At 33.1% G+C, this 27,509-nt stretch overlaps 1 protein-coding gene across 4 annotated transcripts in view; it reads left to right on the top strand.

The window, feature by feature from the left end:
• Window positions 1-27,509, top strand: part of RICTOR (RPTOR independent companion of MTOR complex 2) — a 156,634-nt gene that overhangs the window by 114,782 nt on the left and 14,343 nt on the right. For 2 of the 4 annotated variants that reach the window (XM_056824563.1, XM_007487428.3), the window contains exons 17-32: window positions 630-795; window positions 1,109-1,210; window positions 1,365-1,411; window positions 4,839-4,974; window positions 8,603-8,802; window positions 9,043-9,169; window positions 10,446-10,610; window positions 10,787-10,863; window positions 11,516-11,594; window positions 12,460-12,569; window positions 12,804-12,891; window positions 13,762-13,854; window positions 14,260-14,366; window positions 17,465-17,694; window positions 20,029-21,040; window positions 21,342-21,413. In XM_056824563.1, the coding sequence (XP_056680541.1) occupies window positions 630-795; window positions 1,109-1,210; window positions 1,365-1,411; window positions 4,839-4,974; window positions 8,603-8,802; window positions 9,043-9,169; window positions 10,446-10,610; window positions 10,787-10,863; window positions 11,516-11,594; window positions 12,460-12,569; window positions 12,804-12,891; window positions 13,762-13,854; window positions 14,260-14,366; window positions 17,465-17,694; window positions 20,029-21,040; window positions 21,342-21,413 (2,811 nt within the window). The remainder of the gene's footprint in view (window positions 1-629; window positions 796-1,108; window positions 1,211-1,364; window positions 1,412-4,838; window positions 4,975-8,602; window positions 8,803-9,042; window positions 9,170-10,445; window positions 10,611-10,786; window positions 10,864-11,515; window positions 11,595-12,459; window positions 12,570-12,803; window positions 12,892-13,761; window positions 13,855-14,259; window positions 14,367-17,464; window positions 17,695-20,028; window positions 21,041-21,341; window positions 21,414-27,509) is intronic. The other 2 variants (XM_056824564.1, XM_007487429.3) reach the window with 1 other exon arrangement.

Here is a 27,509-nt window from a genome sequence, read left to right as displayed (position 1 = left end):
AATAGGTAAAGACATAGTTTGCAAAACTGGAAAACAAGAAATTTTCAATATGACTGGAATTGTAGTGCTTAACACTTGGACTAGGAGGAGATGGAGGAAGCTAAGATATAAAGGGTTGGTGGACCCCTTTCTTGGGTTAGTAGAGGTTTATTATAGGGAATTGGAGAGTCATATTATCTAGGTCCATTTGTCCTTTTCTCACCCAGATTTTAAAACATTTTAAATGACTATGCAGGTATGCAGTACTGCACTTTATATTTGTTTTCTAGTTTAGTTTCCACATTTATCAATTCTCTTTCAATCAACAATAATCATACCTTAAGTACTGCCATTGCAGTGCAAAGCTCTTTCAAGAAGTTTTATACATTTTTAGAGCTTAAAAGTATGTCAGAATCAAGATAGTTAATAAATTCAGTACTCTAGTTGCACCAGTTGTTTTGCAAAGTTTGTAAAAGTTAGCATTGATGATTTTTTATATAAATCTAAAGTAAAATGTGATCCTATAACTTTAAAAATTAACTATCTCTTGCATTAGACTTCTATAGGCTGTGGTATAAGTTAGCATAGCAGCATCTATAAAGGAATCTATACTTTGCCAAAATAATTACTGTATTTTTTTTCCTTATTAGGCGAGCCAGTGCAGCTTTGAACTGCTTAAAACGCTTTCATGAAATGAAGAAACGAGGGCCTAAACCTTATAGTCTTCATTTAGATCACATTGTTCAGAAGGCTATGGCAACACACCAAAAAAGGGATCAATACCTACGAGTTCAGAAAGATATTTTTGTTTTGAAGGTATTTATGTGAAGCCTAAATTTAACTTTTTTATTTGTAGTTTTTGATTTGTGACATTTCTTAATTCAAACTTTGGATGTGATTTTATTTCAAAATCTGATTTTTGTAATTTCCATTTTCTTTCTGTGGAAAACATTAAGAGTTAATATTTTTATTATTAATAATTTTTAGATGCCATTTCAATATTTATGATTGAGTTATAACCTTAAACTTTTTGGGATGAAGGAGCATTGCAAATCTGATTTTTATATTTTGTTTTTATCTATTTGCTGCAAAATAATTTTCCTTCCCACTTTCTAATCAAATGATTCAGGATACAGAGGAAGCTCTCATGACCAATCTTCGAGACAGCCAAGTTCTTCATCATAAGGAGAATCTTGAATGGAACTGGAATCTCATAGGCACTATTCTTAAGGTAGGACAGAATATTTTATGATTGTTGAAATGGGTATATACTTCTTGTTGCTTCAGATCCTGTTTTTGATTATTGGTTTTTAATGCCTCCATAAATATTTAGGAATTGATGGTTTAAAAGACAGTTTCTACATAATCCATTATCTTTTTTCTAGTGGCCAAATATAAATCTAAGAAACTATAAGGATGAACAATTACACAGGTATGTAAGAACTACATAAATTCACTACTTAGGGAATATTATAACAGTCATTAAAATTAGTCATTTGGTATAATAATATACAATATTACACTTCATTTCTTTTATACTTGGAAGTATATAGGCCTATATAGTCATGGATAAGTCATTAATGTGTTCCAGGAAAATCTCAAACTATAAGTCACAGAGAACCCCCTTTTTTGTGGCCTTAGTGTGGTGAAATTAATTCCCCACAATGATGAAGCCATAGATTCAGATTCTAATAGATAAATTCACTAATTTGGTCACAGTGGTTGTGTTTGTGTGTGCACATGCAGGCGCCCCCGCGCGCCCCCCCCCCCTTTGCATATTTTGTGCAAACTTTTTTTTTAATTTAAAAGTTCAGAAAATTTATTATTTTTTTAAAAGTATGGTTTTGATTTCAGTTTTGATACAGGTTAACCACACAATCTGAATTTCTGAAACTGGGGGGCAATCAGGGTATTATAGATTAGTATATCATAGTAATGATAATAGGCACTCATTAAGAGTTCATTAATTTTGATAATGATATGCTAGATTGTTTCCAGCCTGACTATTTTTAATCAACCTCTGGAGCTCTATCTTGTTGATTATCCCCACCACCACCCCCAACTTCTAAGACTAAAACTCCTTTCCTGAAAGAACCTGGTAATTGTAGCAAGTCTAAGGTGATCATGGCAGAGTTTAGGAGCCCTTAACCTAAATCATTCTGAAGATAGTGCACAAAACTTTTCTTATTGGAAATGCTGATGTTCAATTAATATAAGCCTTTCTGGGAATTTTAATATTACTTTAAAATTTTCTTCAGTATAAAAACCACATTTTTAATAATTTAGACTTTTCCCCAAGCTTTAGTTATTATAAGGACATATGAAGAAGCCCATGCCACTGTATTTTGGGGGTACATTAAATAAAATAGTAAAAATAATACATAACATTTACATGGTACTTGAAAATTTACAAAGCTTTATATATATATTCTCATTTGATTCTCAAGATACCCTAGGATGTAGGTGCCAGTAGTTTTTCTATTTTGCAAGAAAGGGCTTAAGAGAGATGACTTTCCCAGGATAACATGACTGGAATGTGGGAGGTAGGATCTGAGCTTGAGTCAGGGTGACTCCGACTCTAATTCTTTATCCATTACCCCATTTAGTAAATACTCCCTGCAATAGTGATGATATTTAGATTTGAGAAACATGTATAAACAACATTGTACTGGAGGTACACAGTGCTTTTTTAAAATAGTCTTTTTAATATCCCAGCAATTTTCCAATATGCTCTTAATATGTAGAACTTTCCCTTTTAACTAAGATACAGTCTAGGCAAGCCAGCTTACCTGTCTTGTGTAACAGAAAAAGTGACATTTGATTTTTCTGGGCGAGAATAGATGTAGAAGAACAATGCTTTTTGGCATTGGTAAGCATCTATGATTTTTGTGTAGGGAATTCTCAATATTGAAACTCTATCAAAGCATCTCACAACCCCTATGACCTAGATAATATCTAGGAAGTTATTGAAGGGAAAGTGACTTGCCTGGGGTCATACAGCTAATAAGTATCAGAAATAGGTTATGAACCTGGTCTTTCTGACTCTCTGAGTTGCTAATTATATCTTTATATATTATGTATTTTATATATAATTATATATTGTTATAGTTTATTTTTTAAGAGATTCAATATAAGCATAATAGTTTATATTGAATCTCTTAAAAATAAACTATAACAATATATAATTATATATAAGCATATATATATAACAATATAAGCAATATAAGCACAATAGCTTATATTGAATCTCTTAAAAGTAAACTATAACAATATATATTTATTTTACTTTTATTTTTTGCTAATTTATTAACCATGGAAACTGAGAAATAATAGAATTTCAAAACTTGCTTACTGTTATGTAGTATGACACAGTTTTTTAGAATCATAGAAAAAACATCTCATGGACTAAATTAAAAATATTGACATCTAAGAGCCCAAATAACTTTCTCCCACCTCTATCTGGCTTCTACCTATTTTCCGCATTCATGGCTTCATAATGATTCTTTTTTTCCTAGCCAAGTAATTTTTAGCTTTGTAGTTTCTCTTATGTGTTTTGTCATAAAATTCTTAAGTATCATTTAGAGTGAGCTTTGCTACTTAGCATTTTTGTCAGTAACTTGAATAAATAAATGATATATCCATCAAGCTTAAGGCTGGACAAATCTAACAGGAATAATTGACACTGGATAACAGCCAGAAGCAAACAAGATCTTGATACAAGACTTCAGAATATTGGGCTAAATTTTATCAGATGAAACAGGAATAAATGTAAAGCCTTAACATTTGGGTTCAGAAAACCATTTTCACAGATACAAAATGAGAAGGACTTTGCTAACACTAAAACAAAGATCTCTTATTGGCATAGGGGATAGAGGTACTGGGTGGTGGAATAGGGTACTGGAAACTCAGCATGATTGAGCAGTATAATTTGGTACTTCTCAAAGATTGCATTAAAAGAATCCTGATGTCCCAATTAGACTGTTTCTAGAGTATTTGTTCAATTTTGGGTGCTATAATTTAGGAAAGATACTGATTGATAAGCTAGGAATTGTCCCTAATAGGGTAATCAAGAAGCACCTATCAAACTGTTAAAGTTCATTTGAAGGGACTGAGTCTTAGCCTGTAAAAAAGATTTGAGGACCAGATGATGACTTTCCTGAAAGAGGGTTTTCAATTCGTTCTACATAGCCCCAGATGGCAGAATTAGAAACAGTGGTTAGAAGTTGTGGGGAAGCTACTTTAGGCTTGATGTAAGGAAAAACATTCTAATAATTATTCAAAAGTAGAATTGACTGCTTTGGCAGGTTTCTCCTTTTTCAGGTCTTGATGTAAAGGCTAGTAATTGCTTCTGATGTCCCTATTTTTATAAACTACTTTGTATATCTTTGTAGCCAAAGATACCTTAATGGCAAAAAAAGTATTGGTGCTGTATATTCCCTTCTCATCCTTTTATTTATAATGGTTTACTGTAGGAACTTAAAATTTTAGTTGAAAAGAATTTTAGAGCTAGGTGGTATATATTGTATGCCACAGGACTTAAAATTGGTTTTTTACCATTTCTAAGTAAAGTTTGTTGTATTTACAATGTAAAAGCCCTTCTTTGTTCATGGCCATACAAAATAGGTATCAGGCTAGATTTGACCTTTAGGCTGTAATTTGGAGATCCCTGGTCAAGTCCAGTTCTCATAGTGGAAGGACAGACTGAGAGAACTCAAATAATTTTCCCTAGTAGTAAACAAAAGACCTAGGATTCGGACTCATGTCTGCTATCAGCATGGCTCTTTTTATTAAAATTTGTTTTAGATTTAGACTAATTATTACATTGTGAGAAAATATTAACTTTCTAACCTTAATCCTAGGTTTGTGCGACGACTACTCTATTTTTACAAGCCCAGCAGCAAATTATATGCCAATTTGGATCTGGATTTTGCCAAGTCCAAGCAACTTACAGTTGTGGGTTGCCAGTTTACAGAATTTCTTCTTGAGTCTGAAGAGGTGAGAAATACTTTTTACCTGAATATTTACCAGATCAAGTGATTATGCTTTGCCACGGTAAGGAAAACACTAGTTTTAATGCAGTTGTTCAGAGTCAAGTTTAGGGGAGACTATAATCACAAAACCCATAAGAATTTTTGCAGTCTAAAGTCAAATCCAAAGATTCTTGGAAGATTTTGTACAAAGGCTAGATTACTATGACTGTAACATTCAACTCAACAAATTTAACTTGTGTTGAAATTTTTGAGCATACCACTTGTAGAAGCTACTATTTGTTGAAGAATCTTGTGGCAGTTCCCATAAACTCGTCTTCCACTTTCTCATTTGATACCTTTGTTAACTTTCATTCCCATTTGTCTTTCCACATAATGAGAAGCCAGGGAAACAATTTGAAAGTAGAGAAACAAAATTTTGTTTGTAACTATACATGTTGACAGGGATAGTATAGATCCCCTGGTCTCATTGAAAAAATAATTGCCTATTGGATTCACTTCTGGAACTCTGATTCTTTCTCTTTTGCATACTACTACATAACCCTGTAGTTATATATCTTACATAATAAATATTCTCCTCATTCCTGGTTAGAAACATTATTAGAAATGAAAATGTCTTTTCTACTTCTCCCCAATAGAATTCTAACTCCTTAATTAAGCAGGGACTATTTTTTAGAATTGAAAAATTTTATTTAATTAATTGATTTAGAATATTTTCCCATGGTTGCATGATTCATGCTCTTCTCCACCTCTCTTCCCCCCCACCCCACCCCCCCACCCCCAATTGCCAATGAGTAATTCCACTGGGTTTTACATATGTCATTGATCAAGGCCTATTTCCATGTTATTAATATTTGCATTAGGGTGATCTCTTAGAGTCTTCATCCCCAATCATGTCCCCATTGACCCATGTGATCAAGCAGTTGTTTTTCTTCTGTGGTTATGCTCCCACAGTTCTTTCTCTGGATGTGAATAGCATTCTTTCTCACAAGTCCCTCAGAATTGTCCTGAATTATTGCATTGCTGCTAGTAGAGAAGTCCGTTACATTTGATTGTGCCACAGTGTATCAGTCTCTGTGTACATTGTTCTGGTTCTGCCCCTTTCACTCTGCATCAATTCCTGGGGGTCGTTCCAGTTCACGTGGAGTTCTTCCACTTCATTATTCCTTATAGCATAATAGTATTCCATCACCAACAGATACCACAAAAGTTTTGGAATATTTAACCTGCACTTAAATCTTCCTGGAAAGGAGATGAGTGCCAGCCTAGGAGGAGAGCTTCCAATGTCTTAGCTTTCCTGAGCCAATAATTCCATTGTGATTCCTCTCAGCATCCTCTGTAGCCTTCTGTACTTTTCTCTGCACCATATTAATAAGTTGTACCTCATCTCTGTCATTTCTCAAATCCCATTTTCTGGCTCTTTCTGAAGCTTTCCATCTCTTCCACTTTGCTTTCTGGAATGCCTGCTTCATAGATATCAAACTTGTTTTTATCTTTGAATTTTTCCTTTTTCTTTCTTTCCATCTTCTTGCACTGAGATTGAGCCACTTATTCCAACACTGGTTATATATTTTCAGCTCTTCTTTTCCAAAGCCAATTTACTGGTATAGCTGGAAGAGTTAGAATATTCCTTTATAACCTTTGTCTTTCTATTTTTCCTATATACTACACCTTATTTCCCCTACTGTATGTTCTTCAGTCCATTGACATTGGTACCTTTATTGTTCCACGCTCAGGACACTCTATTTCCTGATTCTAGGCATTTTAACTGACTGTTCTCACCCAAGTCTAGAATGTTTTCCCTCTTCCTACAAGTTCCAACAAAAAAAATCTCACCTTGTGCAGGGAGCCTTTCTTGAACCTTCTTAGTGGTAGTGACTTTTCTCTGTTGATTAGTTTTAATTTACCTGTTTAAATATACTTGTTTATGTATTGTTTTCTCTCATTAGACTGTGAGCTCTTTGAGAACACAGAATATTTTTTTGCTTATCTTTTCACTCAGCACTTAGTAAAAATAAGTGACCTATAATAGGTACTTAATATATACTTGTTGACTTGGAATGTAGCAAAGCAAATGGGTAACAGTGTCAAAATAATAATATATGTCAGATAACATGAAACAAGGTTTCATAAAATCTAATTAGTACAGTCTTTTTTTTTTTTTAAATATCAAACCTGCTTGGCATTGTTGATAGAATTTGATTCAAGATTACTTTCCAATAGTATTTTTTGTGGAAAGCACTCAGCCAAATTCCATGGGACACAAGATATGTTAAAAGTTATTTGTAATAATGAAAACACTAACTAAAATATGCTTAATATTTATTGATTTTTAGAGGAATTTTGGGTCAGCTAGTTACACAGTGGATAGAGCACTAGGCCTTAAGTCAGGAGGACCTGGGTTCAAATTTGTCCTGAGACACTTCCTACATATGTGACCCTGAGAAAATAATTTAACCCTAATTTCCTAGTCCTTGCCGCTCTTCTAGTGTTGATACTGTTGAATTGATATTAAGACAGAAGGTAAGGATTTTAAAAAATTAGTTAATTAATATAGCAAAGAAAACTTAAATGAACTGAGAACAAAGTTATTCAGAGTCCTTGAATGAGAAAATTAGTTATATTTTGATCAACATAAGACTTGTATTTATCAATGAAGTAAGAAAATGTAGTTTTATCACATATTTCTTTAAACCATATATGCATATTGTTTCTGATTCATAATGAGGAAAGTGTTATCATGTATCAGTTATATTAATATTGTCTCTTGGGCTATTCCAGTAAATAATAGCATTTATAGTTAATGAAACTGATAGGAAAATTATATATATCACTGTAAAACAGGGTTTCTGAGACAAGTTTTACAATATCAGTGATTAATGTTTCCCTTATTAACTCAGGAATCAGTGATATACATGATCAAAAACTAATTTGATATTGGAAGTAGGTTTCTAGTTTTTTTCCTTTAAGTTTTTCCATGCATATTTCATTTAGGAATATTTACTGTAAGTTCAGGGTAAATATAGCCTAAAACTCTGAGTCAGTTGCTTTGGTTGTTAGTATAATTGTTCCCACCTGACGATAACAAGATACTAAATAGTATAGATAGCTGGTGGCACTGTGGTTAGACCCCTGTATTTGGAGTCAAGAAAACTTGAGTTCGTGTCCAACCTCTCACACTTAGCAGTTTGTTATCCTAGAAAAATCACTTAACTTCAATTTGACTTAGTTTCCTCAACTATAAATGGGAATAATAATAGTATGCCACAATGATAGGGAGACTAGGATACACTCAACTACCTCTCAGTGTTGTGAGGATCCAATGAGATAATTTTTGTAAAAAGCCCTAAGAATTGTGTTTATTAACACATCTCGATGCTATAGAAATGCTTTTTCTCTTCCTACTTCCTCTTGCTAATATCCAGGGGTTTTTTCTCAGTTAGACTTTCTTTTTAAATTTGTTTTGGTCCTAACACTTCCTTTCTCTCTCTTATTCTCTTTCATTCTTCTACCTTTCCTCAATTTTCTTTTAATTTTTAAATTTATTTGTACTTAATTTGATTTTTCTGCTATAGAACATTACTTGTTTTTCTAATGGTTAACCTTTTCTTATTTTATTATTTCTCTCTTTTTAGGATGGGCAAGGATACTTAGAAGAACTAGTAAAAGATATTGTTCAGTGGCTTAGTTCCTCATCTGGAATGAAACCTGAAAGAAGCCTTCAGAATAATGGTTTACTGAGTACTCTTAGTCAACACTACTTTTTATTTATTGGAACACTTTCCTGTCATCCTCATGGAGTTAAAATGCTCGAAAAATGCAATGTATTTCAGTGGTGAGTATCCTACAGTTTATTTTTAGTATGTGATGAAGCTTATTTTTTATTCCTAGCTTTTAAAAGCAAAACCCAAACACTTGCATTTGGTTAAAATATACATTGTCACCGAAACATTTTTAAAATACAATGCATAAGTGGAAATGATGATTCTTTGATATTTCAGTTTAATGTTTGATTCATATTACTCTTTCATATACAAACTGGATTCTAACATCTTTATTTTTTATTTTTCATTAGTCTCCTTAATCTTTGTTCCTTGAAGAACCAAGATCACTTATTGAAACTGACAGTTTCAAGTTTGGACTATAGTAGAGATGGATTGGCCAGAGTTATCCTTTCCAAAATCCTAACTGCAGCTACTGATGTGAGTGTAACATAGTAAAGAAAAGTATAATTTATATAACTTAAACTTGTGAGATTTAAATTAATATCAATAATTCTAAGTATTATATTTTATAAAATGTATTAGTAATTAGTTGAAGTAGAAGAAATAAAAAGAACAAAAGTGTAAAACCATGTGAATAAACTTTCCTGCCTGGCTCTCATATAACCTCCACAACCACAGTCCCACGAACTGAGAGAGGGAGGAGTTACACAAAACTTATATCATCCCTATGTTAGTACATAACATGAGAAAGAAAATGGGAAGCTGGGAAAGAGAGTTCTAGGGAGAAAATTCTAATTACACAAACTCAATTACAAATATTGGAAATAGGGGTTAATGATTGTGGTCACCTTGTCAGTTCCTTCTTCCTCCATCTGGAGCAATATCAGTTTTGCAATTCCTAACATGCAGGTAGGTATTCTATCTCCTGTCTCCTTTTCTTTGCAGTGGGTGATCTCCATGTCTATAATGCATTCATTCCTTTCTTCTACCTCTAAAAATATCTAACTTCCTTTAGCATTCAGCCCATACACTTGCTTCTACAAAAAGCATTTCCTGGTTACTCTCTATTCCTAATGCTTTTCCTCTCCAAATTATCTCATATTTATTTTGTGTACCACACATGTTGTTTCTTTGGATAAAATATAAACTCCTCAAGTGCTCACACTTTCTTTTTCTGACTTGAATCTTCCACCATTTAGCAGTGTGCCTGGCACATAGTATCTTTTTTTTTAATTTTTTTTTTTTTTTTTATATAAACCCCTACCTTCCGTCTTGGAGTCAATACTGTGTATTGGCTCCAAGGCAGAAGAGTGATAAGGGCTAGGCAATGGGGGTCAAGTGACTTGCCCAGGGTCACACAGCTGGGAAGTGTCTGAGGCTAGATTTGAACCTAGGACCTCCCGTCTCTAGGGCTAGCTCTCAATTCACTGAGCTACCCAGCTGCCCCCGCACATAGTATCTTTTTAATCAATACAGGTTGATTGTGATGAAACATTAATAAGACCAGTATATACAAAGTTTTCATATACTTCATTTACCACATGACATGATAAATAAAATATCTTCTTAGGAGAAGAGAGAAGAGGAAAGGGACAATCTACTAAAACTTTTTAGTGTAGTATAGTAACACAATGATGAGATACTTCTCATTAAACTGATATAAGAAGTCCATTTCTTGATTTAACAGATGAAAAACACATGTTGTTGTTTGATCATTTATTCTGCTTTTTCATAAATTATTTTCCTTTTTCAGGGATGCAGATTGTATGCAACAAAACATTTAAGAGTATTATTAAGGGCCAATGTAGAGTTCTTCAGTAACTGGGGAATTGAGTTGCTAGTGACCCAGCTACATGATAAAAATAAAACTATTTCCTCAGAAGCTCTTGATATTTTAGATGAAGCATGTGAAGACAAGGTGAATATTTCCATTTTGTTCTTAAATACTGAAATGTGTATGAGAAAAATTCTTGACTTTTAAAATGATGTTATTTTATGATTAAATTTATTTTTCAAGTTGAGTACATGATTAAGTGAATTCTGAGGATTCAGATTTTTTGTCCAATTGATAATTTGTTTTTTTTTTTCCTTAAGGCCAACCTTCATGCTCTCATCCAAATGAAACCAGCTTTATCTCATCTTGGAGACAAAGGTCTGCTTCTCCTTCTTAGGTAAATATTAAGCAGGCATTTTCTTGTTTTGGGGAGAGGTTGTTGTTGTTTTTTTTTTTACTTACATCACTGGTATTGATTTTTATAGCACATTCATAATAAAATTGTATCTAAATAAGAAAATTCTGGAGAACAAAAAATATGACATTTCTTCAATAAGTAGTCCTCTGTATTTTGCAATAGGATGTGTTTCAAGATTTTAGATACCATGCAGGCTAAAAACACTTATTTGTCTTCATTTACCCACTTTGTTATTTTTTCTTTTCACTGTTCTCTTCTTTACCATATAATCTCATACATAATCAGAGAGAGGCTCAGTGATTTGTATTGAATAGAATCCTATGTAGGAAATCTGATTTTATGACCATTAGCTGTGTGACTTTAGAAAACTTATTTAACCCTCAATTTTTCATCTGGAAAATGAGAGGGTTAGGTTAATTAATTGCCAAGATCAATTCCAGCTCTTAAATGGTAGAACTATGATCTCGTATATCTTTTTGCAAAGAATTTTTCAAAGTATCTTAGGATTAAAGGTGATGTATAAATAGAAGAATCCTCAGTTTCTTAGTTATGGAGGCTAAAGCCCTTTAAACTTTAGCCCTTTGAAGCATTCTAGGTATTGAATAATTTAATTTCTCTATTACTTTTATAGGTTTCTATCTATTCCAAAGGGATTTTCCTATCTTAATGAGAGGGGATATGTAACAAAGCAAATGGAAAAATGGCATAAGGTAATGTTTAATTCAATCAGGATATAGAAGTTTTAAACTTTGGGATGTAAGGAAGATATAAAATATAGTTGTGTGTGTGTGTGTGTGTGTGTGTGTGTGTGTGTGTGTGTGTGTGTGAAGTTTTAATTTAGATAGAGAAGGCTTTCAAACAATCTTTCTCATGTTTTCCTATAATTTATTAGCATTGGGTTTCTTTTGCTGCAACAAATTAGATGCCTACCTACATATGAAACTGATACTAAACCTCAATAATTGTACAGATTTCTAAATTAGCTGCAAAAATACATGATCTTAAAGAGATAGTTTTTCCTTGTTCTTTATAGGTATTAGTAGAGTCACAAACATTCTTCATAAAAACTTGGTAATATTGTTACTGATATAATCATTATACTCTAAAGTTGTCCTTTTGATGGTTTTTGGTCCTCTTGCATTCTGTTGCCGAATAGTGGTCATTTTTTGGCAAAATGCATAGATGCCATTCCTAAACTAAGGATGTGAGAAACTTAATAAAGCTAATGCAGCAATCTTGACATTCACTTTTGGCCAGTAATTTGCATAAGTATGGTAAAGACATTCCCTGTTTGGCATGAAAAGTAGGCCTAACAGTCCTTAATTCAGGAGGTTTGAGAAGTTAAAAATTTTCAGCTTATTTTGACATCTTTTAGGGCCAATTTCCTTACTTTTTTCCTATTCTCTTTAGAATAGAATTTAACTAATGAGCACCATATGGAAATATATAGGGACTTAAAAATAACAAATGAAAGGAAAATTTACATACTAGTATGATTTTTTTCAAGGGCTTTAGGTATTGCTTTATAATAATTTCTGTTGACATATGTAGTACTAATGCTGTGTTACATTTTAGGAATACAATTCAAAATATGTTGAATTAATTGAGGAACAACTTAATGAAGCACTTACAACCTATCGTAAACCTGTAGATGGTGATAACTATGTTCGTCGGAGTAACCAAAGGTATCATCATCCTTAACAGAAATAATACATGCATCAATATCTAATTTAATTTACAATGAGCTGGTTTCTTTTTTTAATTATCTTTCTATTCATCCTACCATGTTGATTATGTATTAATGTAGAAATCATTAGGCAAACTGTCTAATTTTCTTTTATAGTGTCAGTAATATTTTAAATCAACATACTTGGAATGGATCAAATAAGTTTTTTATCAAATCATTTTTGTTACACTAGATTACAGCGACCACATGTCTATCTTCCCATACACCTTTATGGACAATTGGTACACCACAAAACAGGCTGTCATTTGTTGGAGGTACAGGTAAAGATGCAATTTCATTGTAGATTTGCTTATGGTGCATGACTGACTTTTTAAAATGTGAAATTGTGACAACTTGTTTTTTGAAAAGGATCATATAATAGCAGCAGACTGAGTGATTGAATTAGGTGCTCCACAACTGATCAAAAACTTTGAAATTATTTGTCATAATTCTATCTCAGTCTTAGTGTAGCTACAGATAAAAACTAGTTCTGAGTTTTCAGCAGATTATTGAGAGTCTCTTGAGTAAAGAGACTCCCTCTACCAAATACAGAGCATTTTCTCTATAGTATATGGTTTGGTGACTTTCCTGAGAACATTTAGTAATTAAGCTACTTGCCTAGGATTACGTAGTCTGTGTCTGAAAGTGGGACAGATCTTGGAGACAGACATACAGAAAGACACAAACACCCTGTATATGTGTAAGTGTATTATGTATTGCATGTGTGTAAACACACACTCATAATACAATTGCTATTGTCCTTAAAAAGGAAAATATCTAAATTTAATAACAAAAAGGAAGAACATAAATGTATATCGTGCAGATGTATGACTTGGGGTTAGACACCTGTGAGTGATTTTTGTGCATCTTCATTGTAATTGTGTGCTGCTAGTGTGTCTGTATTTGACTTCTTGCATGGCCAGGCCATGATGAAAATAGGAATTTATCAGGAAGTAGTTGTGACTAAATAAACAAAAAATTCCTTAAGAAACTAGCTGCTATTTGAATTTGAAAAACATTTTTTATTAGAATATTTTATGTAACCTAGCATACCATTAATGAAGTAACTTGTAATTGGGAATTAATAGCAAAAAAGGAAACCTACTGTATCATTATTAACAATAATATTTTTTCCCTACCTCCCTATCCAGAGTGTTGTTCCAGATCTCAGTTACACAATTCGTTCACCGATGTTGGATAAGTGGGAAGGAGTTAAGCAGCTGAAGGCAGCCCTTTGGGCCTTGGTTAGTACTTAATAAATATGTGGCAAATATGTGATAGCTTTGCCATTTCCTGGAGTCTGTATTTTTTTCCTTTAGTGGTATATTATCTTACATAGATTTCTTTGGAATTTCTATTATTACTATTACTTTTTCAAGACTAAAATCATCTACACTAATCTGTTTTGTATTCATTCTGAAAAGCAAATCCTTCCACAGTAATCTTTTTGAAGAGTTTGGTTTTCCCTGGGAAAATCTTTTTGTTTGTTTTAATTCTTCCATCATGGGGGGTTGGAGGGGGAGGTTGTTGCATTTGTTTTATAGAGAGGGATACTTTTTATATCTTTTCATTTTTCCAAGTTTCTTGAAAAGTCTCTTTGTTTTATAACCCTATCTAAAAGCAGAGGAATTTTTTTTTTCTTATTCCAGGGTAATATTGGATCATCAAATTGGGGTCTTAACTTGCTTCAAGAGGAGAATGTGATTCCAGATATAATGGCATTAGCACAGCATTGTGAGGTTCTCTCTATTAGAGGGTATGTTTTTGTTTTTAATGTTTTTTTCAATAGGAATTCAAAACATTTTTCTTTAGCATTGAGTACACTATATTAGACAATAAACCTCATCTGTTTGATCCATAATTTTGTAAGGGTTATAACTAGAAATATTGACTGTGAAGGAGCTCTTAGTCTTATAGATCTTTGTGATAATAAGACCACAGTTCAGAGTAACTTCCATGTTTATAGATCAGGAAACTTAAGGCCTAGAGAAGTGAAATGATTTTCTCCAGGTCTCACCAGGAATAGAACTTGTTTGGGATCAATACTTCTGAATTATTACTGTAAATATCAGCAAATTGGTTTCAGATGATTAAATAAACTTGCTGAATAGAAATTACAAATTTGATTCTAAGTGGTCTCTTCTCAGCCCAATTCATTCTTCACACAGCTGCAAAAAATAATCTTTCTGAGCTACAGGTTTGACCATATTTCTGTTGAGTGTTTCTAGTCCTTTTAGTTACCTTTGTTTTCATTCTAATATTTTCCTTCTCTTCTTTCTTCTCCATATTTCATACCACTTAACTTGCTGAGGCTTGTCAATTCTATATATAGTAATTCTATTTAATTAATTTCATTCTTTCCATTGCAACAAACACCATCTTGTTTCAGATTCTCATTATTTTTCACCTCTATTATTTCAATAGTTTTCTAATAGCTCTCTCTGTTTCATATCTCTTTTCTCATATTTATCATTCATTATTTTCTTTTACCTGCTCTTTGGTTTATTCATCTTTAGTCTCCATGCTTTTGTATAAATTTTACTCATGAATAGAATGTGCTCTTTTTTTCCACCTCTTGGAATATTTCTTTTCCAGAGTTTATCCCTATTCCCTCAGTTACTATGATAACAACTCCCTCTAGTGCCCCCCTCCCCTCGTCCATGATTTTAGACTTATTCTCTGTGTGTCTCTTGTATTCATTTATCTTCATATATGTTATATGCTGACTCATTCTCCACCCCTCACCGTGTGTATTTCTTAAGAATAGTGACTGTTTTGTATCTCTACATATAATAGATGCTTAATACATGCTTATTGGATCAATAAAAGGAATGAATGTCATTGCCAGGCTTAGTAATGATTTGGAGAAAACTTGCTGTTAATGCTTCAAGGATAAAATTAAAACTTATCTGCTTGATATTTTATACCTTCTATAATGTGGTCCTAGGCCACCTTTCCAGCCTTATTCCACGTTATTTCATACATTTCATCCCAAAAGAGGGATATTAGTTGTTCCCCAAACCAGTGATGATCTCCAAAGTAGGAGTGTATGTAAGAGGATTATTGGGCTATGGGAAGAAATAAAATAAAATTTTATTTTAAAAATATTATTTATCTCATCCTTTGAAATTTTCTTTTGTGTTTATTTTATATGCATAGTAATACATGTGTATAATTTATAAATAAATTTTCATATATTGTGGGTGCTTGTGTGGATGAATTTTCTTTAAAACTAATACCAGTGCACAATCAAAAATGTTTGGAGATCATTACTCCAAACTTTACATGCTATCTCCTACATTTACTCACCTTACTCATTTCTTGAATGTATTCTTGCTGCATCTCTGCTTTTGAAGATTTTTCTCTAATAATCCCTACTTCCTCAAATTTTCCTGGAACCTTTTGTTTGAATTTCTACCCTGCCCTCATCGTACTCGTCCTTGTGTCATACTTTATATATAACAAAATAAGAGACTGCCATCTTTTGTTGTTATATCTTTAATACATATCAGTGCCTTCTATATTTTAGTCAATTAATGTTTGTTGAATTAAATTGACTTAGACCTGTTATTCTCCCCACAAAAATCTTGTCTTTAGCCATCCATTGTATCCTTAGTCCCAAGCCAGGAATAGTAATGACCAGATGAGAATTTTCATTAGCTCACTGTAAACTTTCATCACTATTTAAATAATTAAGTGCAAGGCCTAATCATTGAGCATTATTTATACCATCTTTGAAAAGAAATCACTTATTACATTATAAATAACTAGCTTCAGATACAGACTTGAGTAACTTTGAATTCTAACCTATCAGATTTTTCTGTATTTTAAGAAAACAAGTTATATAGCATTTTAAGTTTGTTGTAAATGCAGCTATGCTTAAGAAAAATTTTCAATTTTATGAGTGTGATCCTATAGTTATTTAAATACATGTATAGTGGGTATATTTAAAATGAATATTTTTGTAAGAAATCTTTCTTAATTGTTTTGAAGATACTGACTTTTGTCCTTTATTTTTCATCTCAATCATTTTCAGTAGATACATTTAAAAAAAATAAAATACATCTACTTATTGATATAAGTAGTTTCAGAATAAATTTTCATGAGTTTTTTTTATGAAATTACATTTCCAATATGCTTGCAGTAAAAGAATTATATAATCATTGATAATAGGCAGGTAGAAGGAATTCTTATACTTCTGAAAGGCATATTTGAGCCCTTGTTATCTTATGAATGATGGTGGGAATAAGCATGTTAAGAGGTATTGGAGTGGTTGTTGTTGATTCTTTTTTCTAGAAGGAGTGCTGGGACAGAGTATATTGGGAGGATGACAGATGAGAGCAATTAATTAAGCAAGAGACTAAAAATATAGAGAAATGTGTCTTTCATTCTCTTAGTGCATAGGCCTGCTCTTATCCAAGGTTCAAGGTGAGAGTAGCTTTAGATAGTACTAACCATTTATATCAGTCATTTAATTTTTGAGTGGTTTGATTTCTTATCAATTGGATACCTGTTAACTGCTTCTTTTGATCATCTGCAGCTGTTTGAAACTTTTAGGGTTATAGCATAAGTATACATATATACATATGCATACATATATCAAGATACAGTGTTTCATGAAGCTGCTTCTTGTGATCAAACAGAAGAAATACAGGAAATCTAGGGTTGGTCCCCACATCTAATAGAATGGTCAAAGGTTTCAAGGAGCTTTGAAATGTAACTGACTTTTATGTACAATGGCTTTTTAAGGAAATATAAAAAATAGTAGGGTAATAATTTATTTATAGAAAATTACTTTTTCATTTAAATTGTTGGTTCCAAAAAATTCCATGTTTTATGTAACAATTTATGCAGAACCTGTGTCTACGTGCTTGGTCTGATAGCCAAAACTAAACAAGGATGTGATATCCTAAAATTTCACAATTGGGATGCTGTGAGACACAGTCGCAAACAACCATGGCCAGTGGTTCCAGATGACATGGAGCAGCTCTGCAATGAACTTTCTTCTGTCCCAAGCACTCTGAGTCTAAACTCTGAATCTACCAGCTCTAGACACAATAGTGAAAGTGAATCTGCACCATCAAGTAAGCTTTATTACAGTTCAGTTAAATAGGGTGAAAATTCTTGTTTGTATGTGAAATTTCAAGATATGTTGAGTTGGTTCTTTATCATGAAAGCATTTTTTTTTTCTTTTACGGTGATTGGGAGACTCTCTTTAAGACATGTAATCTGTCATTTAGCAATAACACCCAATTAAAGATTTACATCCCCTTAATGCAGAACAGGAATATTTTTAACCTACAGTCTGTGAACTTAAAAATAAATTTAAAATAAATATATTTCAATATAATTAGTTTCCTTTGTAATGCTATGTATTTTATGCCTTTAAAAACATTATTCTGAAAAAAGCTCTTACTTTTAACGTGTAATTTACCTAGATTGCTAAAGGAGTTTATGACACAAAGAATGTTAAGTACCTCTATTCTAGATAGTTCAGACATTCTAACCAGGTATTCTCCCATTGCTTTGAGAATAGTTCCTTCGGACATAGAAATTCCTTGAGAATTTTGAAATAAAATGCTTCCCAGTTCAGTGAAGCATATACTCCTATCTACTTTCCCCCTCTAAAAAAAACAAAACAAAACTTTTATCTTCTGTCTTAGAATTGATCCTCTGTATTAGTTAAAAGCAGAAGAGTAGTAAGGGCTAGGCAATGGGGGTGAAATGACTTGCTCAGGGTGACACAGCTGGGAAGTGTCTGAGGCCAGATTTGAACTAGGGTCCACTGGGTCATCTAGCTTTCCCCTGTCCATCTTAAATCCCAATCAACTCTGCCTTTAACTTGTTTGTCATTCAGAGTTGAGAACTTAGACATAAAAAATGACAGCAACTACCTTCTTTAGATTGCTTGAATGGCAACACTTTAGTTGAGCATGAGGAAGTGGGATTCTGGAATTCATTCCATGTGAAAATCTCTATTTGCTCCACACTATTATAGCACAAAGAGAAAACTACAGCATCTTGATTATCAGAGGGGTAAGGCTCTTGGAGGACTCTGCCTATACACTTTGGGAATTGAACATCAATTTTTGGTTTCACTTTCCTCTCATAACTTTTCCTTCTTTATTTATAAGGTTCCTGTTGGTATTACTTTGAATTTAATGTGTGAAACTTTGTAGGATGTAATGTGGAGCTGCCTTAATTCCTTGCCAGCCTTTACTTTTATCATGTTGTTTTATTGTTGTTTTTTCCTCTTTATTCCTGATTTCTTATTTTTCTTACAAAATAATCAGGCTATATGTATTATGACAGTTGCTGTAGCTCTGAGAGTAGAAAATAGTTAAGAAGAAATAAAGCTTAAGCACTATAATTTAGCTACAGATCTCTGATTGGAACTATTAAATTTGTGAATGTACTTATAAATCTGCTGAAGTTCATCCACAGTACAAGTCTTTCAATCATCATTCTTCTCAGGGATAACTAGGTGGCTCAGTGGATTGAGAGCCAGGCCTAGAGACAGGAGGGTGGATTTGGGGGAGGGGGGAAGAGGGGAGGGGATGCCCTAAGTTCAAATTTGGCCTCTGACACTTCCTAGCTATGTGACCCTGGGCAAGTCACTTGACCCCCATTGCCTAGCCCTTGCCACCTTTCTACCTTGGAACCAATACACAGTATTAATTCAAAGATGGAAGGGAAGGGTTTTAAAAAAATCATCAATCTTCTCTTCTGTTCATGATTTGTGTGTTCTCTGAGCACGGGATCAAAAAATATGACTCCAATTCTAGCTTCTTGTTTGTGAAATGTTGTGTATCGTATTAATATGCCCCTTCCCTGATATCATTTTGGCTCTTTGAGATGTTACTGATCTGCTAAAGCATCACCTTCTGTTGTGAGTTACACCAGCCTAGGACTGCGCCTCTTCCCCCCATCCCCCCACCTCCCTCATCACTAGAAGTGCTAGGAGGAAAGACCTCATTATGAAATAGTCTTTACATAGCAATGACATATTATCCATTCTGGGCAGAATGGAGAGGGTTCTGGATATAGAGGTAAGAGACATCTGGCTTTCAATCTGACTTCTGGCAATTACTAAATCAGTTAGCATACACAAGTTAAGTAATATTTTCATTTTCATTTTGCTCATCTACCCACCTTGTGACTTGATGCTTGTTCAAATAAGACAGTGCATATAAAGCCTCTTGTGAACCTCACGGTACTATATAAATTTTGGCTATTCCTCAGGTATTACTTTTTCAAGGATAGCTTTCTGATGAGATTCAGTATATCTAATAGTTTGATGACCTATATGAACATTAATTTACAACACCTACCTAAGTTTTAAGATCAAATGGTCACTAAAATTTAGAGTGAATATTTGTAATTTTAATGCATTTAATAATGTGGCACCTTTATTTTAGGTATGTTTATAATGGAGGATGACCGGTTTGGCAGCAGCTCTACTAGTACGTTTTTCCTTGATATCAATGAGGATGCAGAGCAAACAATTTATGATCGAACTGGACCTATAAAGGATAAAAATCCATTCCCCTTTTTTGCCTCTAGTAGACTTGTGAAGAATCGTATCTTAAATTCCCTTACTCTGCCTAATAAAAAACATCGTAGTAGCAGTGATCCAAAAGGGGGCAAGTTGACATCTGAAAATAAATCTGGCATTAGGCGAAACCGAACAGTTACAGAACCATCCAGTATTGACTTTAATCATAGTGATGATTTCACATCCCTTTCCAAAGTTCAGAAAACATTAAGATTAGAAACTTCTTTTGTTGGAAACAAGCAAATTGAAGACACTGGTAGCACACCTAGTATTGGAGAAAATGATCTAAAATTTACAAAGAGTCTTGGTACAGAAAATCACAGGGAAAACACAAGCAGAGAAAGATTAGTTGTCGACAACTCTACAAGTTCACATATGAAGATACGTAGCCAAAGTTTCAATACAGATACTACAACGAGTGGTATAAGCTCTATGAGCTCAAGTCCTTCAAGAGAGACAGTAGGCGTGGACCCTACAACAATGGACACAGACTGTGGAAGTTTGAGTACAGTGGTAAGTACTAAAACTGTTAAAACAAGCCACTGTTCAACATCACAGTCTAACCACCTGCCTCTTTCAAAATCAAACTCTGTGTCCCTGGTGCCACCAGGTTCTTCTCATACACTTCCTCGTAGAGCACAGTCCCTTAAAGCCCCCTCTGTTGCTACAGTTAAAAGTCTAGCAGATTATAACTTTAGCTATACAAGTTCTAGAGATGCCTTTGGTTATGCTACATTGAAAAGATTGCAACAACAAAGAATGCATCCATCTTTATCTCATTCTGAAGCTTTGGCGTCACCAGCAAAAGATGTTCTTTTTACTGACACCATTACCATGAAGGCTGGTAGCCTTGACTCAAGGTTAACACCAAGCAGGTAAGCAAACATTTTTAAGTTAATTATAATTCAGGTTAAGAGATTTAACCTATAATTTAACCTATAACTTAAAATATTTTAGAAATGTTTTATGTCTATTTAGGCATTATAAATGACAGTTATTAATTGTTTACTATGGTAGGTTATAAGCTCCCGATTGTCTGATATGATTTGAAATTGATTCTTGCAGTTGCAAGGGGGGTAGAGAAACTCCTTGTAGACCCTGAAAATAAACATACATACTTTGCTAGGACACATAAGTCACAAGCTTTTTTTTTTATTTATTTCTCGCTTCTGCAAGGATCGATTTTAAAAAGAAGCATGTCGGGGGAATCAGGAGCTTAAGACCTACAATAACAAACAACCTTTTCAGGTAGGTCAATTTTAAGGCCCAAAAAGTTGACCTCTTTTTAAAAAAGAAATAATTTCAGTAACAAATTCAGTGATAATTTCCATTTCCATTTGTTTTAAGCAGCTATTTAGTAGAGACAATACAGATAGAAGAAATTGCCCCCTCTCTTTGTATTATATTTTTCTTAAGAATAAATTTAGAGTATTGATAATACTTGGAGATTACATTGTTAGTTAAATGAACTGAAGTTGTCTGGATTAGAATTTAATTTTATGTGTACGTGTGTAGATATGCATGCACATATACATATGCATATATATGTGTATATATATATATATACACACACACATATATATACATATTAGCTCAGAATTTCAAATTACTTATCTTTCTTCAAAGTATCACCTCAGGTGTCACTTTTTCTTTGAAACCTTTCCTGATTCCCCCCTGCTAATATTTTCTTTGCCTCTTAAATATTTTTAGGGCATTTTTATATTAACTCTCTTTTGTACTCTTCAATTCCTACTGTGTGTGTGTGTGTGTGTGTGTGAGAGAGAGAGAGAAAGAGAGAGAGAGAGAGAGAGAGAGAGAGAGAGAGAGAGAGAGAGAGAGAGAGAGAGAGAGAGAGAGAGAGAGAGAGAGAGAGAACAAGATTATATAACATATTCCTGCCAGTGGGCTTTCAGGTTCTTGAGGGCAGAGATTATAATATTTGCTTTTGTATCTTTACAACTCAGCACTGTGACTTGCACATGGTAAATGCTTAGCAGATATTGCATTGAATTTTACATATCTTCGACTGTGGCTGTAATTTCTACTTTTTTTCTTGGTGAACCAAATGTTTTTAGTCATAAATCCTTTTCTGTGGTTTTATATTTATTACTAAAATACATTTGATATTTTGATATTCCCATTAACATTTTTAAAAGTAACTTTCCTCTTTTAATAACTATGGAAAGAAAAATCCTACAATTCCTTACAGTAAGCAGTTCTCTTTCAATAAGGTCTACCCCCTAACTGGAATGTATTTCTAGACAATGTCACAGAGTGAAAACATAACATTACAGAATTAAAAGAACATTTTGTTTCTTAGCTAACTGTGATTATTGGAAGTTATTATTTAGCCTATGTTTATCTATCTATAAAACTTCTCTTCATGCTGGGAGTTAAATAAGTCTTTAAGGAACTAAAATAATTGTCACAAAACCCATTCACCAAATACTTTTGCAAACATAATAGCATTTTGCTTTAGATCTTGCTCTTGCCTCATTTATTATATGGTTTTGGGATGGTGGACATTTTGCATTCTTATAATAAATAGAAATAAGTGGTACCTGAGTGTGGTGGCATACTCCTCTAATTGGATACTACCTTGGATCATTACGTAAAGACAAAAACAGATTAAGTGTTTGCACTAAGGCCTGTACCAATGTGTGAACCCAGTGCAGAGTGCCACTGGGCAGCCTAAAGAGGGGCAACCTGACCCAAACTGGAAATGGGACAAGTCATTGCTCCCATGCCAATCAGGATTAGGCCCATGAGTGGCTGCTGTACTTTAGCCTGGGTAAGATGGAGAGACTTAATATTCCTCCAATTTGTTTCACCCCCTCTTCTCCCCCCACCCCCAAGAAAGGAGTAGTATCAGTAAAAGAAAATTACAAGGAAAACAAATATTAGTAAACAATGGTTAAATTAATGAAGTCAGAAAAATAATGACAATATTTAAAAGATGATAATGATACTATTTTTAAAAAATCTGTGATATATAGCTAAAGGATTCCTTAGAGCCAGATTCATATACTGAATGTCTACAGAAATAGAAGGAAAGGAAAATCTAAATGAATTAAGCTTATGTTGTGCCTGAAGATGCTAGAAAAGGAGAGATAGATATCTGGCTTAGATAATTTCAAAATGAATTCTTCAGGACTTCCGAAGAAGAAATAATTCTTGCATTGTATAGATTATCATAAATGTAGAGGAGGCACAGTGAATATAATGCTAGGCCTGCAGTCAAGATTTGAGTTCAAATATATCCTAAACATTTACTCACTATGTAACCTTGGGCAAATCCCAACCTCTACTTCCATTTTCTCAACTATAAAATGAGGGTCATAATGTTATAATATAGTAGCAGTACCTTTTATGAGTGTGTGAGAGAGAGAGAGAGAGAGAGAGAGAGAGAGAGAGAGAGAGAGAGAGAGAGAGAGAGAGAGAGAGAGAGAGAGAGTGTGTAAGAGAGAGAGTGTGTGTGTGTAAGATCTGGACTTTTGATTTTATTACTTTGGGAACTTCTGCTGTGTATTCCTTAGACCTAGATCTTCATTGACCTCTAATTTAGGATTTTAAAGAGTTGCTTAAGGTACTGAGAAGTTAAGAAAATTCTCCATTACTTAATCAGCCATTTTTGTCATATGTAGGATTTGAACCTTGGTTTACTGACTTGAAAGCTAACCTTTTATCTATTATGTGATTTCTCATAAATACATAGTGTTAATTTTAAACTTGGCAAAAGTAACATTCAAGAAATTATGGCTTAATTTCCTTGATTTATAAGTGTATACATACACACATAAACATGTACATATTTGTATATTTTAAAAATTATTACTCCAACTAGTTTAATTTTTAATTAACCAAACCAAATATGCTTTGTATCAGGTTTGGAACATTGTTTTAACATTAGGAAATCAATATATTGCAACATATAAACGAAAGAAAATAAACCAAAATTTTTACCAATATGTTTAAGGAAGTGGAAAATTTTTCCAGCATTAATTTGTGCCAGAAACTCTAAAAGGAATAGGAATGGAAAGATTTTACCTCAGTCCATTGAAAATCATCTTTCTTAAAGCTAATAACTAATATGGTATACAGTGGAAAACCATTAAAAATATTTGTAGTAAAAATGAGTACAAAACAAATATTCACCATTTCTCTTTGACATGGTATTGAAAATACTATCAACCAGAATAAAACAAGAAAAAGACATTAGATAAATTATAGAAATTAAAAAGGAGGTCAAATTGTTATTTGCAGATTACTTAGTAGTATATCTGGAAAATCCAAATGGAGAGCAGAAAGAGTTACAGACATGCAGGTCAATGTTGGTACAGTCATGTTAAATGTAATCTCAATTCATTGAAAATTAATTGTAAATTGAAAAGAGTAGATGAATTCAGAAATTTCTAAGATAAAAGATTAACCAACAAAAATTATGTTGATTTTTATATACTGGAAATAATGATATAATAAACTAATAAAAGAAATACTATTTATATTAGCAACACAAATCATCAAATACTTTGTAATTAACCTACTTTGAAATCCATATGGTATGTATAAGTACATTGTAAAGCAATAAAGACTAAAATGAAGATGAATAATTGCAAAGACAAAATATTTGGATAGGTTGGATTAAATGACCATGCTTCTTAATTTAGATATTTAAGGGACATGCATATACTGTAAGAGAAAAAAAATTAATGAATCACCAAAAAAAGATATATTTAAAATATGAATGCTGTAAAATTACCAAGGAAAGGGTTGGTTTTTTTCTTAAAACAAATCTTCTATATGGTAGAAAATGGATTTAGACATATATCATAATTCCTTAGCTCACTGATTTTCTGCTAAATGAAACTATATTAAAAGTGGAAGAAAATGGTATAGTGTATACCTTAATTTTGGAGGGGAAATGACTTCTGTTAAATAGAAATTATTAGGGATGAAATATACTTATTTAGTTAATTAAAAAAAAACCCAACACTTACCCACTTGTACCCACTTGTCTTGGAATCAATACTGTGTATTAGTTCCGGCAGAAGAGAAATAAGGGCTAGGCAATGGGGGTTAAGTGACCTGCCCTGGTTAACATAGCTCGGAAGTGTCTGAGACCAGATTTGAACCGAGGACCTCCCATCTTTAGGCCTGACTCTCAATCCACTGAGCCACCCAGCTGCCCCCTAAAAAAAAATATTTCTAATGAGTATGATAGATAGGTATTGACATCTAAAGTATATAAAAAAGCTTTTTGAAATTTACTGAGGCATCTTTTAGTCCCTAATAGGTAATTGGGCAAAAGGTATTGAAAGTACAGTTTACTCAAAATGAAACACAAATTGTTAATTATGTCAGGTAGGTGGCACAGGGCATGATGTGCTGGACCTGAAATCAGGAAGACTAAAGTTCAAATCCACCCTCCAAAACTAGCCCTATTTGGCTGCCTCAGTTTCCTCTCTGTAAAATGGGAATAACATCACCTTTCTTGTTGTGAAGGTCAAATGAGCTAAAGCATGCTGCAAACCTTTAAAGCACTATATAAGTGCCAAATTGTTATTTGAAAAAAAATGTTTAGCCCCTAATACTGAGAGATACAAATTAAAACAACTTTTCTCATATTGGAACAGATAATTAAAAACAACAGAACAATATTGGTAGTACTGTGGTGGAATTAGAAATTAATATAGCTTTTTGGGTAAAGAAATTTGGCTCAGTATACTATGAAAGTAATCCCCCCCCAAATAATTTTTGGAAATATACCTTGAAATGTTAATAAGAGGAAATAAAACTCTCTTTAAAGAATTTCATTGCAGTGTCATTTGTAATTGCACAAAACTAGACCCAACTTTTATATTAAACATTAGGAAAATGGTTAAATTCTAGCAAACTGATGTAATGGAATTTAGATTTTCAAGTGTAATGAAAGAACTCTGGAAAGAAATTTCTAAAAAAGGCAGAATGAAAAAAGTAAAATTAAAAGAACAATATATATTCTACAATAGTATCAAAGGAAAAATAAATGAGAATAAATAAATTTTCCAGGTGCTTAGATATATAGTAACTGAAAAATAATGGCCTTTTAATCATTGAAATTCATGTATTTAAAATGTAAATGGGAACAGAAAAAGTTTAATTTGCTGTTGTAATGTTTAATAAGTATGATAAATATAAAAAAACTAAAGAAACCTTGGAGTCTAATCAAGGAAGAAATGTGTACACAAATAACTATATTACATATTTGAATATGATTACACAGGAGAAATTAAACAGAATAGTTTAAGAAACTTTTAAGAGGGAGTTACTGCTTTTAGTTAGGGAAACTGAGTAGGTCTTCATGGAAAAATAAAATGGCATCTGAACTCATTCTTTTAAAAAAAAAAAAACTCTTACCTTCCATCTTAGAATCAATGCTGTGTATTGGTTTCAAGACAGAAGGGTGGGTAGTAAGGTCTAGGTGATGGAGATTAAGTGACTTGCCCAGGGTCACACAGCTAAGAAGTATCTGAGACCAGATTTGAACCTAGATCCTTCCATCTCTGGGTCTTGCTCTCCTTCCACTGAGACATCCTACTGCCCCTCGAACTCATTCTTGAAGTGAAACATCTTACTGGCATATGGAGGTCAACATGGTTAGAGGTGGAACACCTAAAAGTACAAAAGTTAGGGGAAGGTGTGCATGGACTCATAATATCAAGAGTTTGAGGGATTTCAGAGACAATTTGGTTTAACCTGTGCTGAACAAGAGTCCCTTCTACCATGTAGCAAACAAATGGTCCAGTATTATTAGCATTTCTTTCCCTACTCTGCTTAATAAGCCTCTCAAAAAAGACATGAGGTAAGTCTAGCAAGAACTATTTTTGATAAATCCTTGCCAACTCTTCGTTATCTTCCCACCCTTTTCTACATGTTCACTAACCTATTACATCTAAGAAAAAAGTCCTTAATGTCACATTGAAGTCCTTTATTATCTAGTTCTTCCTGCCTACTTTTCCAACCTTATTTTTATATATCCCTTATCCATTCTGCATTCTAGCCAAACTATTCTTCTAATTCTTCTAGAATTTAGCTACTGATATAAATTCTTGTAAGCCATGTCCCTATACCTTGAATATGCCATATCTTCCTCTTTGGCCTTCAGTTTTATCATCTCTGGAAGCTCACCTTATATGCCAGCTCCTCCTTGTAGCCACTCCTGATTCACCCAGCTAAAAGTATATACTTCCCTAGAACACCTTGTTAGGACTTTTCCTTTGCCTCTGTTGCTTTTTCATAAGGCATTGAAGGGATTTTAGTCTGCATTGATAGAAGACATTACCCACAATGATAAAATCATAAATG

This window comes from Monodelphis domestica, chromosome 3, assembly GCF_027887165.1.
Source record: "Monodelphis domestica isolate mMonDom1 chromosome 3, mMonDom1.pri, whole genome shotgun sequence".
Lineage (NCBI taxonomy): Eukaryota > Metazoa > Chordata > Mammalia > Didelphimorphia > Didelphidae > Monodelphis > Monodelphis domestica.
This window is presented reverse-complemented; position numbering and strand designations above follow the sequence as displayed.